The sequence below is a fragment of the Engraulis encrasicolus genome, chromosome 15 (genome assembly GCF_034702125.1).
Source record: "Engraulis encrasicolus isolate BLACKSEA-1 chromosome 15, IST_EnEncr_1.0, whole genome shotgun sequence".
In the NCBI taxonomy this organism is placed as follows: Eukaryota; Metazoa; Chordata; class Actinopteri; order Clupeiformes; family Engraulidae; genus Engraulis; species Engraulis encrasicolus.
In genome coordinates, this window is record NC_085871.1 from 10,197,579 (window position 1) to 10,211,343 (window position 13,765).

Consider the following 13,765-nt stretch of genomic DNA (forward strand, 5'->3'; position numbering starts at 1 on the left):
TAAAACTTTGTGTTCTCTGAAATATTCTACATACTGTTTATTACTAAATATGTTTTCCCAAATTAAAAAGGAAACCAATGTACAACGCTACAGTAATTCAAATTCAAATTCAAATGCTTTATTAGAGGATAGCCCCTTGAGATTAACATCTCATTTTCAAGAGGGTTCGGTGTGTTATAGGCTATTACAGTGTTACATGACAGTGATGTGCTATATTGGGGTCTACTCTTGTGTTTCTGACGGCTTTTGATGTATTTCATCTCATCACCTTGTTTGGCTTGACTTGAAAGCTTTAATGTCCTTTAAAAAGGCAATTTGATTTAATTTACAGCAGAGCAGAATGAATGGCATAAAAACATATAGGCCTTCAATAAAAAAACACATACAGTACAACAAATACACTCAATAAATAGCTAAACATATAGTTACTATGTAAATAAATACGTAATAAATACAGACCACTGGTCAAATGCATCCATTAACACAATATGAAAGTCCATAATGTCATGAATGTATCTCCCACATCTTGTTCAATTCGTTAATTGCATGGGGATGAAGGAGTTCTTTGCTCTATTCGTTCTAATATTGGGGTATCTATACCTGCGTCCTGAAGGGTGTGTTTGGAACTTAACTAAGAGGGGGTGGGTAGTGTCAGTACAAACTTTATCCGCTTTCTTTGTTAATCTATCTAAATAAAGTTTATGAAGCTCATTTTGCTGACGCCCCATTATTTTCCCACATGTTTTGTTTATCTCGTTTTGTGCCTCTTGTCTTTATTCTCCAGGTGACAACACTCCCAAAGTGACATTGCTGCCCCCCCTGGACACCGGCGGGAGTTCGGCTACGCTCATGTGCCTGGCTAACGGAGGCTTCCCGTCCGACTGGAGCCTGAGCTGGTCTGTAGCGGGGAGCAGCAGGAGCGGAGAGACCAGTCTCTGGGCCCCACAGAAGGACGGCCTGTACAGCTGGAGCAGCACCCTGACCCTCCCTCTCCAGGAGTGGACCCAGGACGTCCCAGTGACCTGCCAGGCAACACAGGGCTCCCAGACTGTCACCAAGATCCTGAAGAAATCAGACTGTTCCTAGGCTCTACTTTAATGTCATTATGCCATTAGTCTGATTTAGAGTGTGTCTGAAAGGGACTCTTCCTCTCTTCCTCCCTCTATGTGTGTGCAGCACTGACTGATGTTTTATCATCTCTTTGTTATTCTTTCCTATCATTTGAGAATCTGAAGTGCTTGATGCTTTGTGGTTTTCTGGCATTTTGAGTATCACTTAATAAAAAAGTTTACTTTACACTTACTGTTGTCATTGTTTTTGTCTTTAAAATGGTGAAATATGTTCAAGTTTCTTTCATCTTTGGTCGAAAGAAGTACCAAGAAGGAGCAGATTTTTTTTCATTCACATGACATTAAGACAATGCATAGACAGTGTAAGATGTGTCATTTGCATTATGATACTTCTGCATGCTTGCTTCATAACATTAAGTTCTACTTCTACATGATTCCATCCGAGACACAAGTTATCTCACATTCTCTAAAAAGTCATAATACTAATGCCGCCTTTTTGAAATCTTGTGGGAACTCTTGAACATCTGGCAGTGTTGCTGCTCTATTCTGGGACTAGCAGACCCACTCAAGCCTGGCAATGCAAATACTAGTTTCCCCCACATAGTGCACTGTTTCCTGGGTCACAAACTGCCCTGAGACACATGTGCTCAGTCACACTGTTTCATTTTCCCACAGTTTAACTCTCTCTCTCTCTCTCTCTCTCTCTCTCTCTCTCTCCCTCACACACACACACACACACACACACACACACACACACACACACACACACACACACACACACGCGCGCGCGCACGCGCACACTCACACGCACACGCACACACACACTTACTTCCCTTCCCTTCCCAATGTTAAATGTGGGGAAGACCATTCCCAATATTTTCCCAATATTCCCAATATTATATATTTTCCCATAACTTTGCTACTTGTGTGTACTCTGTATTTTCCCCACATATTGCATATTGCTGATTATGCCCTCTTCCCTGGCACCTGCATGGTTGTACAAGAGCAGAGCCCACACAAGAGGTTGCCTGTTGTTCCTGATATCCTCCACTAGGGGGAGATACTTGGTCAGGACAAGACTGGACCAGGCACCAAAGTGTCATGCAGGATGGACCAGACTGTACCAGACACCATGTGTCATTCTGGGAGTCTACCCCACAGACTGTCAGTGGCAAATGTTCACACATTAGCTCCTTGGAAGTGCAAACTTACATTTTTGGTAAGAGATGTAGGCCTGACCTTATTCTTGCAGTGGCGTCAAGTGTGACAGGCCTTAAGGCATTGAACACACTCCTCTGAGGCACGTTCGCCTCATGTGATCAATCCTAGTGTGTGTGCATTATCCTGTTAGAACAGTATATACTGTCCCCTAAAAAGTCTTAATTTGCTTTTTTAAAGGTAATGCTACTGCTAATTCTGCCCGAAGGCTTCATATATTTTGCAGTGATACAATTCTTTTTTAAAGACATCTTCCACAATAATGGAGTTAACTAGTCAACATTTCACAGCATAATGTGTAAAATAATTAAAAATTGGGCACAGTATATCTCCACTCTACTTTCTCATGTTCCCCAAATCCAGAGAGTGGAGCTCTAACTAGTAACTCTGTATCCCCACTGTCCCCTGAGAGCCAATAGGAAGCTGCCTGCCTTTATCTGTACATGTAGCAGAGAGAAGCCAACATGTCAGTGTAGCAAAGTACTGTAATTGGGGGGGAGATCCTGTACCGCAGCTGCAAGGCGAGGGATATGGATGATATTTTATTTAGTTATGTTAAAGGCCACTACTTAACAGCCTGTGTTGGGGGTAAAGAGTTATCTGACTCTCGTCAGATGGACATAGTGGGGGTTATCATAACAATAGATGTTTGGGGAGCTACAATAGTAGGCTTTGTGCTTCCACATGTATTCCTCTCTCTGTTGCTCCAGATGAGTCCATCCTCCACACTGCTGTCCTGGGATCAGCACTGCCCCCTTTGGCTCCTCTTGGTTGTGTCCACTCTACTCCACCTGTCCTCTCTCCTCTGTCGCTGTCCATGGTGCTGAAGCCCCTGCAGCTCCCAATGCTGCTTTCATCTTGGAGCATTCAGGCCGTCTGAGAACCATGCAGGTGCCTGTTCCCGCACATAATAGCGATCCGGCCGCAGATCTTAGTGTTGGCGATTCGGAAAGTTGGTTCGTGATGCGAACCAAAAAATACTTGTTTTTTTCTGCGAACCGTGACGTCAACAGGTCCATCCGGGAAACACACAGTCATGTGCAGAAAATTTCAGAGCCCAGTGTGAACGCCGGTTGTTCACAGGTAAGCACTTTAGTGCTGAACGTAACTGGTGCGGGCACGGGCACTGGCTCCGTTCTGGTCGGCCTGAAAACCACCTCTGAGGCCTGTAAACTGTGAACACATGTAAACACATACAGAAGGTGCTCAACTTGCCATCTGATTTCATCTAAATTTAATTTCAATTCCATCTATTGGATTATACGTAAATTGGTTGACACATTCCTTAGTATAGTATCTCTCACACACACACACACACACACACACACACACACACACACACACACACACACACACACACACACACACACACACACACACACACACACACACACAGGGCTGGACTGGCCATCTGTGGGCCCTCGCGTCTTTCGGGCCCTCGAGGCCCCGAAATAAGAATAAAAAAATATATATATTATGTTTTTTGTCTGTGACGGTAAAAAAAAATGACACATCGGGGCTCATTGGATGCTTCTCTTGAGGGACATTGGCCTAGCCCGATGAAATGCACTGTTTATCGAAGGCCCGCCCCTCCCTGCAGGCCATCGCTCGACCCAACTAGTCAGCAGCAGCAACATCCGAAGTTTCGTCGACTTGGATGGTGGCTATTCGGTCAATAAAAACTCTGGTGGTGGAGCGGAGGATACAGGACGCTATATGGAGAAAGAAAGGACTGGCTATGAAAAGCGCATGGAAAAGCGAAAGCAAAAACTAAATAAAAGAAAACGGAGCAAAATGTGCTAAATCACTGTCTTGTTCAAAGCTAAAAGCACCACCAGCTCGAGCTCCGGACCGGTAGCTCTCGTGTGGCCGTGGGAGGTGGTGCATCACACAGCTCGACCTAAGGTTGGGACAGTAGGGCCACCGGTGCATCAACGAGTGCAAGGTGGTCCAGGATGAGGCGGAGGAGAGGCGGGGGGGGGGTCGGGAGATGGTTCGAGCAGGGGAGGTACAGACGGATACGAGACGAGACCCAGGGAGAGAGAGGTAGCCCCCTCAACACACCCAGCTAGCCAATGCATTGTAGCTATGCGCCGCTTCGGAGTTTCGTTATTTCCTACCCCCTTCATTAGACCAAATTGTCATCCTGACTTTTTCAGTTCAGTCATGAATATTTGTACCCATTTGATAAATGCCCATGCACTTGTCTTGTAATGTTGCGCCAGCACATAGACATATTCCATTTGCCTTTAGCTGTCACGAGATGCTGTGTTGAAGTGAAGCTAGTCTCTGCCCTCTACCCAATAAATACAACGTGATCTCGAATGAATTGCGTCTCATTTATCACGCAAACCAAAACCAAAATTGCGTCGATATAACGACGCATTCTCTTTTATGTCACACATGCGCAGTAGCCAGCACTATCTTTTAAGGCCAGGAGGCTTTATTGTTAGCTTATTTATAACAAAAACAAAACATTATTCACGTTGCTTAACGTAACGACTCATTATAAATATGCTGTTAAGTCCCCACAAACTAATACTGAGCTCTTTTGGGCTGTTAAAGTCAAGTTTTGATTTTAGCAAGTCTTTTTCTGTTTGATTGAATTAAAACGAACCCTGTAAACATTGACATAAATTTGTCCAGAGCGTGATTTGCGCACAACAACCTCTAGGCCTACAACGTTTTGAATAGTTTCAAATATTTCATTCATAAATCCCCAGACCCCCTCCCTCTGCTACTACACCAATGATGTCATTTTATTGCGACCACTCTCTGGATTGTGGATTTTACGGACTGCATTCCCATGTACTGGGTTTAGCTGGACCGTATTGGACTGGAGGTAAGTTAATTTAATTGATAAGGTGAATGTGCATTAACTGCTATATTTGAATGCATCTTCCAGGTCACATCATTGGTTTAGTCGCCAAACTTTTCTGACTGTCACAGTTGGTTTTACCAGCCAGCTGCTTCTACTGTGTAGCCTAGCCTAGCCTACCCATTATTGCTCGCGTGGCAAATTATTCTGTCCATAATTATTTATACTGTTTGGTTTTACAAGCGGTATCTCGGCCTCATCAAGCAAGCAGAACTTTGAAAACGACGTCAGATGCGCCAAAGTTCTGCTAAAGAGAGTAAATAGCGCGATATGTACTCTGAAATCTCATTCTGAGCAGATTACTTGCTTGACAGGTTCACTATCTCTCTCTCTCTCTCTCTCTCTCTCTCTCTCTCTCTCTCTCTCTCTCTCTCTCTCTCTCTCTCTCTCTCTCTCTCTCTCTCTCTCTCTCTCTCTCTCTCTCCCCCCAACTTTCAGGTGACAGGATATTTTGTACCTGCTTCGGACTGGTTCTGTCATTAACCTACTGAGCTGGTGCTTCTGTCCCAGGTAGGCTACATGGGCAGTCATTTTGTGTGTGTAGGCTACAGGTTTGGTTAGGTGTTTCAAGTTCAAATTCCATTCTTTCTGTACATGCAGGTAAAATGTGTTTGAACTTACATTTGCATCTATACATGAAGTAGGCAGCCTAGAGCAGGAGGCGGGCGTCAGATCAGAGGGTTGCAGGTTAGAATCCCACTTTTCCACTCCCTATCTTGCTCCATGGCTGAGGTGCCCTTGAGCAAGGCACGTAACCTAACCCCACACTGCTCCAGGGACTGTAACCAATACTCTGTGCTTTGGACTAAAGCGTCAGCTAAAGTATAATGTCATAGTAATTTTTAAAAAAAAAGTCCTATTGACCATGGCACCCAACCTAGCATTGCAGCCAAAACTGTGTCTACCTTGTTTCAAATGCTTCTCTGTATAAAATGGCCCATTTCCATTACATATTCTAATTCCCCCAACTCTATATCGAACTTCATTGGGTGGGGCTGTTTTATTTATTTGTTCATGTTTTTTTTAACTGCATATGAGATGCTGTGTGACTAAATAAGCTTACCATAATGTTTTTAGTACTGTTATTTGTGTTTTTTGTTGTTGTTTTGTTACAGTAGTAGTAGTAGTAGTCTTGTGATCATATGGTCATCATATGTTATGTCTGCATTTCCCTAGGCATCTCCATCGCATCGCTCCTAGGCATCTGAAAGTGTACCGTTGCGCACAGGTGTGTATGACTGGTATAACATTTACAGCAGCAGCACATAGCTGGTAAGAGAACAGAGTTAATGCTGGACAAAAACCCTCATCTGAAAAAGCAAGGTGTGGAAAACACATACACTGCCATTTGAGACAAGTGTCCTATGAAGACACCTGAAAGAGTCAGTTATAGATCTGTAGTGCTCATGTTTATTTTGTTTGGTTGAGGGTGGGGATGGGTGGGGTATAGCACCTGTAAGACATGAAAACTACTTTCACCCCTGCTGTATACACACCATCTTTGTGGATTTTGCTTGTTCCCACCTACATAGATCATGCTGGTAACGAGTTATTCAAAGGGTCTACCAATCATGGCAAAAACAGAAATCCAGCTCCTCAGCCCAGGCAGTGCCAACAACCCAGCTGATCCAGGAGCTGCAGCGAGGGGTAGTGATGACACTCCGGGCACCCCGACTGCCCTCTTCAACCATTCCCATGGAATTCATCCTGTCCAGCCTCCGTCAGATAATCCAGCCCTCCCCCTCCTACTTCCAGAGACTAATTTGCAGGTAAGCATACACAAACTGAACATTTTGTCATACTGGTCGGTCAGCTGTGGTCTTTCTATTTTGCACATCAAATTCATCCCATTTCACCCCCCAGAATCTCATCTTGTGATGTGGATCTACTGACTACACTGCTTATGTGCAGATTTTTGGCATCCTCTAAACACACTACCCCACTATCCCATTCATACACTACCCAACAATAACTGTCTGGACCCTGCAACAACATACAACACATCATACATAGGTAGAAAAATGCTGAGGCACTAAACTCCTAAAGGTTACAATTTTTACATATGCCCTGAGGAAGGGACATAAGGATCGAAACACGTAGGCATTGTAGCCAAATAATAAAAGACATTTTTTTTACCTTGAGTGCCTCAGTATTTGTCTACTTCGACCAAGTTTTAGAGGCCCTACACTGATGAGCATCCAAGGGAAAAAGTGAAGACCCAGATTACTCAAATGACCTGTTTGCGTTTGACATCATACTGTACATACCGGCTTGTTGATCCTGTCCCTCGTGGAAAGGACACACACACGCACACGCATACACACACACAGACAGCTCCTATGGAACCGCACCATGTGACTGCACCTTACCTGCACTACCTCAGACCTCCACTACCAAGAACTGCTGGCCTCTGTAACATACAATGCACCAACGCTGCTTGTTGTAATTATTTATTAATTAATTACTTTATTGTTACTAGTGTTACGTGTCCTGTCTTGCACTAATGTCAGACATACACAGAACTGACATTTACAGACTATGTCCTGACATGGCATAGAGTGAGAATTTCATTTTACTTGTATAACCTGTGCATATGAAGAAAATGACAATATAACTGACTTGACTCCACACACACACCACTAATTACTCGCTCCGCAAGATTAGTCATTAGAATGTTTGAGTTTCACAATACAGGCAGACAACTCTAATTTCATTGCATGTTACACTTTTCACAGATTCTAATGGGTATGTGCTAAGGAGATGATGAGTGAACACGCTGCCAGTTTGGTTGCAGGTATGTTTTACTTTATCTGTCGAAAAAGCATATTCTTTTCAAGTTGCGCTCCATTATCCTGCCTGTGATGTTTTTGAAGGCCATCACTTGGGGTCAATAGACAACCAAATATCTGTCAGTGGTAAAGTGTCTTACGTCCGTGTACTATGAAGGTGGATCACAGTAGAAGTAGTTAACCATATTTCTCAACCTAACCATATTATCTCCCCCACACCGCACACATTGCTCAGTGCTGCTCCTGCAGAATGGACCATGCTAACCTCCCAGTTGTGTTTGTAGATCTCCACACAAATATCACCCCTCTACATTGTAAAGCTGAAAAGAATATGTCTACTTGACATCTTTTAACCCACCAAGTAGAGGAAGGTTAACTTAAGTACAGTTTAGTTGTTGTTTTGGTGTTGTGATTTTATCACATTATATTACATTACAATGCATTTAGCAGACACTTTATCCAAATGTGTATCCATGTGGATCAGAGTGTGGGGTGAACACAGAGGACAGCTGTATACAAGTAAACCATTGTAAAACTGAAGACCTACTGATCGTGTGTAAGCAGGATAAAGTAAGTGCATAGGGTTATGAATTACAGATTAGGAATGAATGCTTTGTTATGTAGGGGAGCTCTCTCAGACGAGATGAGTCTCCACAAACTGCTTGAAAGTTGAGAGGGATGAGTACACTAAAAAAATGTATCATTTCCCCAAATGCAGCAACAAGTGGAAAGCCATTATAATGTCTGAATCTGTATTTAATTTGAGATTGTTATGTATATGTTTCTGTGTATATATCTCCTGCTTTAAAAAAATGTATATATTTGTTTAAAATATATATCTCCTGTTTTTTATGTTGTTTCCAGTGTGTCACCGAATTCCGTAGATTCATCATCACTATGTGGGGTGGAAGCTGCACAGACTACAACAAGGCTTCTGGGACCCCACTCCCCTCAAGCAAGACATTTAACACCTGCTTCACCTATGAAGGACTGATTATTGGCAGTGATACCACAACGCATACAAGCTGTTCAGCCTGCTGCCCTCCGGGTAGAGGTACAGGAGTATCTGCTTCCGCAACTCCAGACTCGCCAACATCTTCATCTACCAGACTGTCATGCCGAATCGTCCCTCCTCTCTCCCATCCCAGGATGCCGAATTATGACCAAGTGACTGAAGAACTGCCATACGTCTTCACTTGGTCATTGCATGACCAGAGGCTGTATGCAGACTCACAGTATAATTCTACACGATCCACTATAAGTCATATTTTATTTCAGGTGGTTTGAATAGCTGTGATACATTAATGATGCCTGCCAACGATTCTGAATTGTGTACAGTCTGTAATATTTCTTCTTCAAGGGACCAGTCAAGTCGATGTGACAGGTGATTTTTATACAAAACTTTGTCAAAGTTTACGTAATTGACACATCTGGTTGGTCCTTGTTTTGAATTCTGAATTGTCAATATACTATATGCCTTTATCAGGTTTGAGCTTGGAGTTGAGTATATGTTAAATTAATAGAATGTGTTTTTTGCTAGTCTTCACATTAAACTTAGACCGAACCAGTGACGTGCAGTGAAGGGTATGGTAGGGTAGGCAGTAAATATAGAATATATATATTTATTTATTTATTTTTTAACGGTGGGTTCGGTCCTCCCCCAGAAAAAAATTTATTTCTTAGATGCAATTTCCTGCATTTTAACCAAATCTGGAGAGTCACTATCAGCTAAAAACTTTTACAAAAGCCTAAAAACTTTGAACAAATAGTCCCCTTTCATGCAGATCTGAAATGTAACGTGTGTGTGTGTGTGTGTGTGTGTGTGTGTGTGTGTGTGTGTGTGTGTGTGTGTGTGTGTGTGTGTGTGTGTGTGTGTGTGTGTGTGTGTGTGTGAGAGAGAGAGGGGGGCCTTATGCCACAAGGTATGGTTTGAATAGGCAAATAGGCCTATTCACATAAACATGTTGATATGGTCTTTAATGTGCATTAGTAGGCCTATGTTTCTCTAAATACTGTAAATATAAAGTAGGCTATAAGATGCCATCAGTGCTTAACCACCACAGCTCTAATAAATAAGTAAATAGGCTACACATTTAGACATTTGGACATTGTCAGTAGACCTAAATCTGAAACAATAAGTGAAAACATAATTTCAATTTCTTGAAAAGGCCAGCTACACTTATTTATTTTGCCAAATTGCCAAATTAGCTCCAGGACCCATACTTTGTACACCTTTAAGGACCTGTAGGCCTACATTTTACAATGATAATTTAGAAAGCTACAACATTTTGGGGGAAAAGCTTTAACTTTTGGCTTTAGCAGTTGATTTTGTTGCTCTTCTGTTTATTCTGTTGCAAATGCCAGGGTGTTTCACATGGATGGAGGGTGGCACAGTGTAGCCTACTTTTGAAGATAAAATGTCTAGTTCACCAACTGTGAATCACACCATAGCATGTGAGGGGGAAACGATTTACATTTAGCAATAAACCAACCTAGGTAACAGCTCCTGCTTCACTGCCGCGTTTTGTGCTGATAATCAAACACTCACAGACAAGAAGGAAAGTAGGCAAGGGGGCGGATTGCTTGCAAACATGACCCGTGCATTCAGACAGTATCGAGTAAACCAACGAAACCACTTCTGAGACTCATTCTTGTGCGTGATAGTATTCTCAAACACTTCAGCTACGGTTGTGCAAGGTGTTTCAAATTAAGTCAATTTGTGAGTGCGGAAGCACTCCGAGAAACCATCCCCAGTCAATCGTCCTGTTCCACGTTCATCTCGACTCGCACACCGCGCACTTCAAAAGAACGCAGCTGCACTTGCTAACAGGCTCCACACAACTCACGCATTGCGTAGTCATCATCATAATAAATTAGGGAAATGGAGTCATGTCGTACGCTCAAAAAACAATCTCGCGTCCATAATAACACACACACGGTCTATTCATGTCCACCACCGCACAACCAATCTTCAATGTCAACACCCTGACAAACGGTGACAACAAAAGGCACCACGAAAAAACTTGAGCATGTTCATGTTAAAAGGCTACCCGCAGCATAATAATTAGATGAATCTTACCTTAAAGCAGAATCACAAGTAGGCTGTGTTTTTCATGCAAGCTAGTTCCATTAAAAGCCCTGGGTGGTTGACATGATGAAGACATTTTGTCCCAGTGCAAACTACTTGAAGCTGCTACCCATCTGATGTTGAATATTTCCACAATGCAGCGATTGCAAACGGCTCAGCTGTCTGTCACTTGAACCGTCTTTCTTGCTACTTCTCCGCATTTTTTAAAATAGCCTAATAAAGACAAAAAGCCAAAGACTGCCATGTTTTCTTTCCGATATGGCTAGAGATTTGAACAAGCCTTGCCTTGCTAGTTGTTGCTATCATAGCTGCCTGTAGGGCAGAAATTGGCTACTACCTGTAACAATTTTTCATTTTGGGCGCTGTGATTGGCTCACATACTCCCGCCACAGAGTAAAGGCTCTGCTTTTAGTCCCATTGACAAGCTATGTGACAACTTAATACGCATGCGCAAACTTCTACATTGACAGCATTGAAGGCAGGGTAGGCAGAGGAAAAGCGAGCCTTACCGGGCTGCCTGGCTGGCATTCGAAAGCTCTGCTTTCAGCCTGTCTCTGCTACCAGCCGGGACTGCGCGTTGCCACGGCAACCTGCCCAAGCCTGAGCGCTTTGCTTCGTGCGATTACTTAGGTTTTTGATCGTTGTCCTGTGTATACTGTACTTTAAACAGCTCATAATTTATGCTGAATCAATGTTATTGTTGTGTAGGCCTATGTGAACTCTGAAGAATATTTTTTTAAACACGTGTTAGTTTTTATTTTTAAGACATTTATCCCAGGGTAGGCACTGCCTACCCTGCCTACCCTGACCGCACGTCTCTGGACCGAACTGCCTTTACCTTTGGATCGTCTGCAGTTCCCTGTTGGCCCACTACCATCTGCCCCGCATGGTGCGCGACACCAGACACTGGAGCAGCTGGGTCGCCACTCATCAACGCAGAGTGAAACAGTGCTTTGACCGCTCCCACAGGGTTAAAAGCCCCACACTTGCTCCACTGGACTGATTGAGGATCCGCAGGCATACCCGGGGCCCACAAGCTCAAGTCATTCTGTTCTGCCCCACTGCAAGTGACTGAGCAGCTGGGTCCCGCCATTTTCCGCCGAGTTCGCAAGGTGCCGCCGCCTACTGCAACAGACCTGGAGGCGACCGGCCCGTACAAGGGCCCATCCAGGCCATCTCAGGGACTATGTACTCTGACAATATGAATGATGTTCCTGGGTCTCCCCTGGGGAGGGGGGAAATGTTATGTCTGCTCTGTTGCCTGTGCTGATATTTCATATTTCCTGATGCTACTTGAAGACGACATAATAACATTTGTGCAGGGCATGCTGGGATGCGAGTTCAGTGAAATAAACGTCTGGTATGGCTAGACTTTGATAGCTCTGTGTGTAGCGTATTGTTTACAGTTTTATTGTACATAACACTGGGGGCAAAATCTTAATTTCATGCAGCCCATGGGATCATTTCAAAAGTGTATTACACAGTTGGCCCACATACACCATTAATGTATGTTGTAACAAGACTTGAACATGAAATTTGGTTGTCAGAGGAATATGAGTGGGCCCAGGCCAATGAAACAGCTCATTCATATGTAACACAATATGAACTACTGTACCATGCATGATGATGGAGAAGAGTGTATGTAACATTTTAAAACACTACCCCTGTAGACCTAAATTAGCTGTTACCAGAATGGCAATGGCCAAGTCGTTACATATTAGGTCTACTTAAAGGTGCGCTGTGTAGGATGTTGGCCAGAGTATTGCAACTATGCTGCTCATTGAAACAGTGCTGCCCATTGCCAAATTAGATCTTTTCATGATTAATTACTAAATAATAGGCCTAAAGTGATATCTAATAGTATGACCAAAGTACAGTAAGTTTTGCAGCTAAAAATTCTATTTCTGGACATTCAAAATGGCGGTCATAACAAATAGCCTACTTTGAATTTCATGACGGTGGTAAGTATTCATTAAAAAGGTCTCCTAACATCTGTTAATGGGCAGCAGTAGTATTAGTATTACTCTGGAAATAATACTAAAAATATTACACACAAAACAATATTACACACAAAACAAATATTTAGTTTGGCCTAACTTTATTTCAGATTTTGATTTTGGCATTTTGTTGAATCCTTCAAAACCCACTTGTAAATATGTATTTTGAGTTGTGCTTATAGGCCAGATGTGTGCCATTCTAAAATAAAAATAAAAAACAGTTTTGCAATGTCAAACCTGAGACCGTTTTGGATATGCTGCCAGTTCGGTTTTTTTTTCTGTAAAAATAGGTATGTTTTGCCTACACACATAACTTACATAGCCTAATTCAAAACCCACTTGAATATCCACATTTTAGTTTAATTGATAGGTGAACATACGCCTTGCAGAAATAATCCAGCATGATTTGACTCAATGTAGCCACTGGGGGGAACGTATATGTAGGCTATATACATATATACATAATTGTGCCAGCAAGCGACTAAGACTTTTGATACTTATAAGTAAATAAATGATTGAAAACCCACTTAAACATCCCCATATGTGCTTGGATTGACAAAGCCATGTGTGCTGTGGTGAAATAAACCAATTTTCAGGTATTTGAGTCAATGTAGCCACTGTGGGGCAAACTGGGATGCTTGGAAATGCATAATTTTGGTAGGAAACGGCTATGACGGTTGGTAATTTTAAGTTAATAAATCATTTATTACCCACTTACACATCCC

At 42.7% G+C, this 13,765-nt stretch overlaps 1 long non-coding RNA gene and 1 gene segment (V, D, J or C); both read left to right on the top strand.

Annotated features, from left to right (window-relative positions):
• The first annotated feature begins 790 nt into the window (after positions 1–790).
• On the top strand, positions 791–1,255 carry LOC134463759 (immunoglobulin kappa constant-like). The segment is given in 1 exon segment: positions 791–1,255. A coding segment is annotated over 1 exon segment (237 nt).
• A 3,546-nt stretch (positions 1,256–4,801) lies between these two features.
• Positions 4,802–9,514, top strand: LOC134464428 (uncharacterized). 2 transcript variants are annotated; one of them, XR_010037890.1, is made up of 7 exons: positions 4,802–5,130; positions 5,605–5,676; positions 5,767–5,853; positions 6,343–6,394; positions 6,699–6,935; positions 7,902–7,960; positions 8,820–9,514. It is a non-coding gene; the product is annotated as an uncharacterized LOC134464428 (long non-coding RNA). The 2 variants fall into 2 exon arrangements; XR_010037889.1 differs by lacking the exon at positions 5,767–5,853 and having other exon boundaries at positions 4,803–5,130.
• Positions 9,515–13,765: the final 4,251 nt, after the last annotated feature.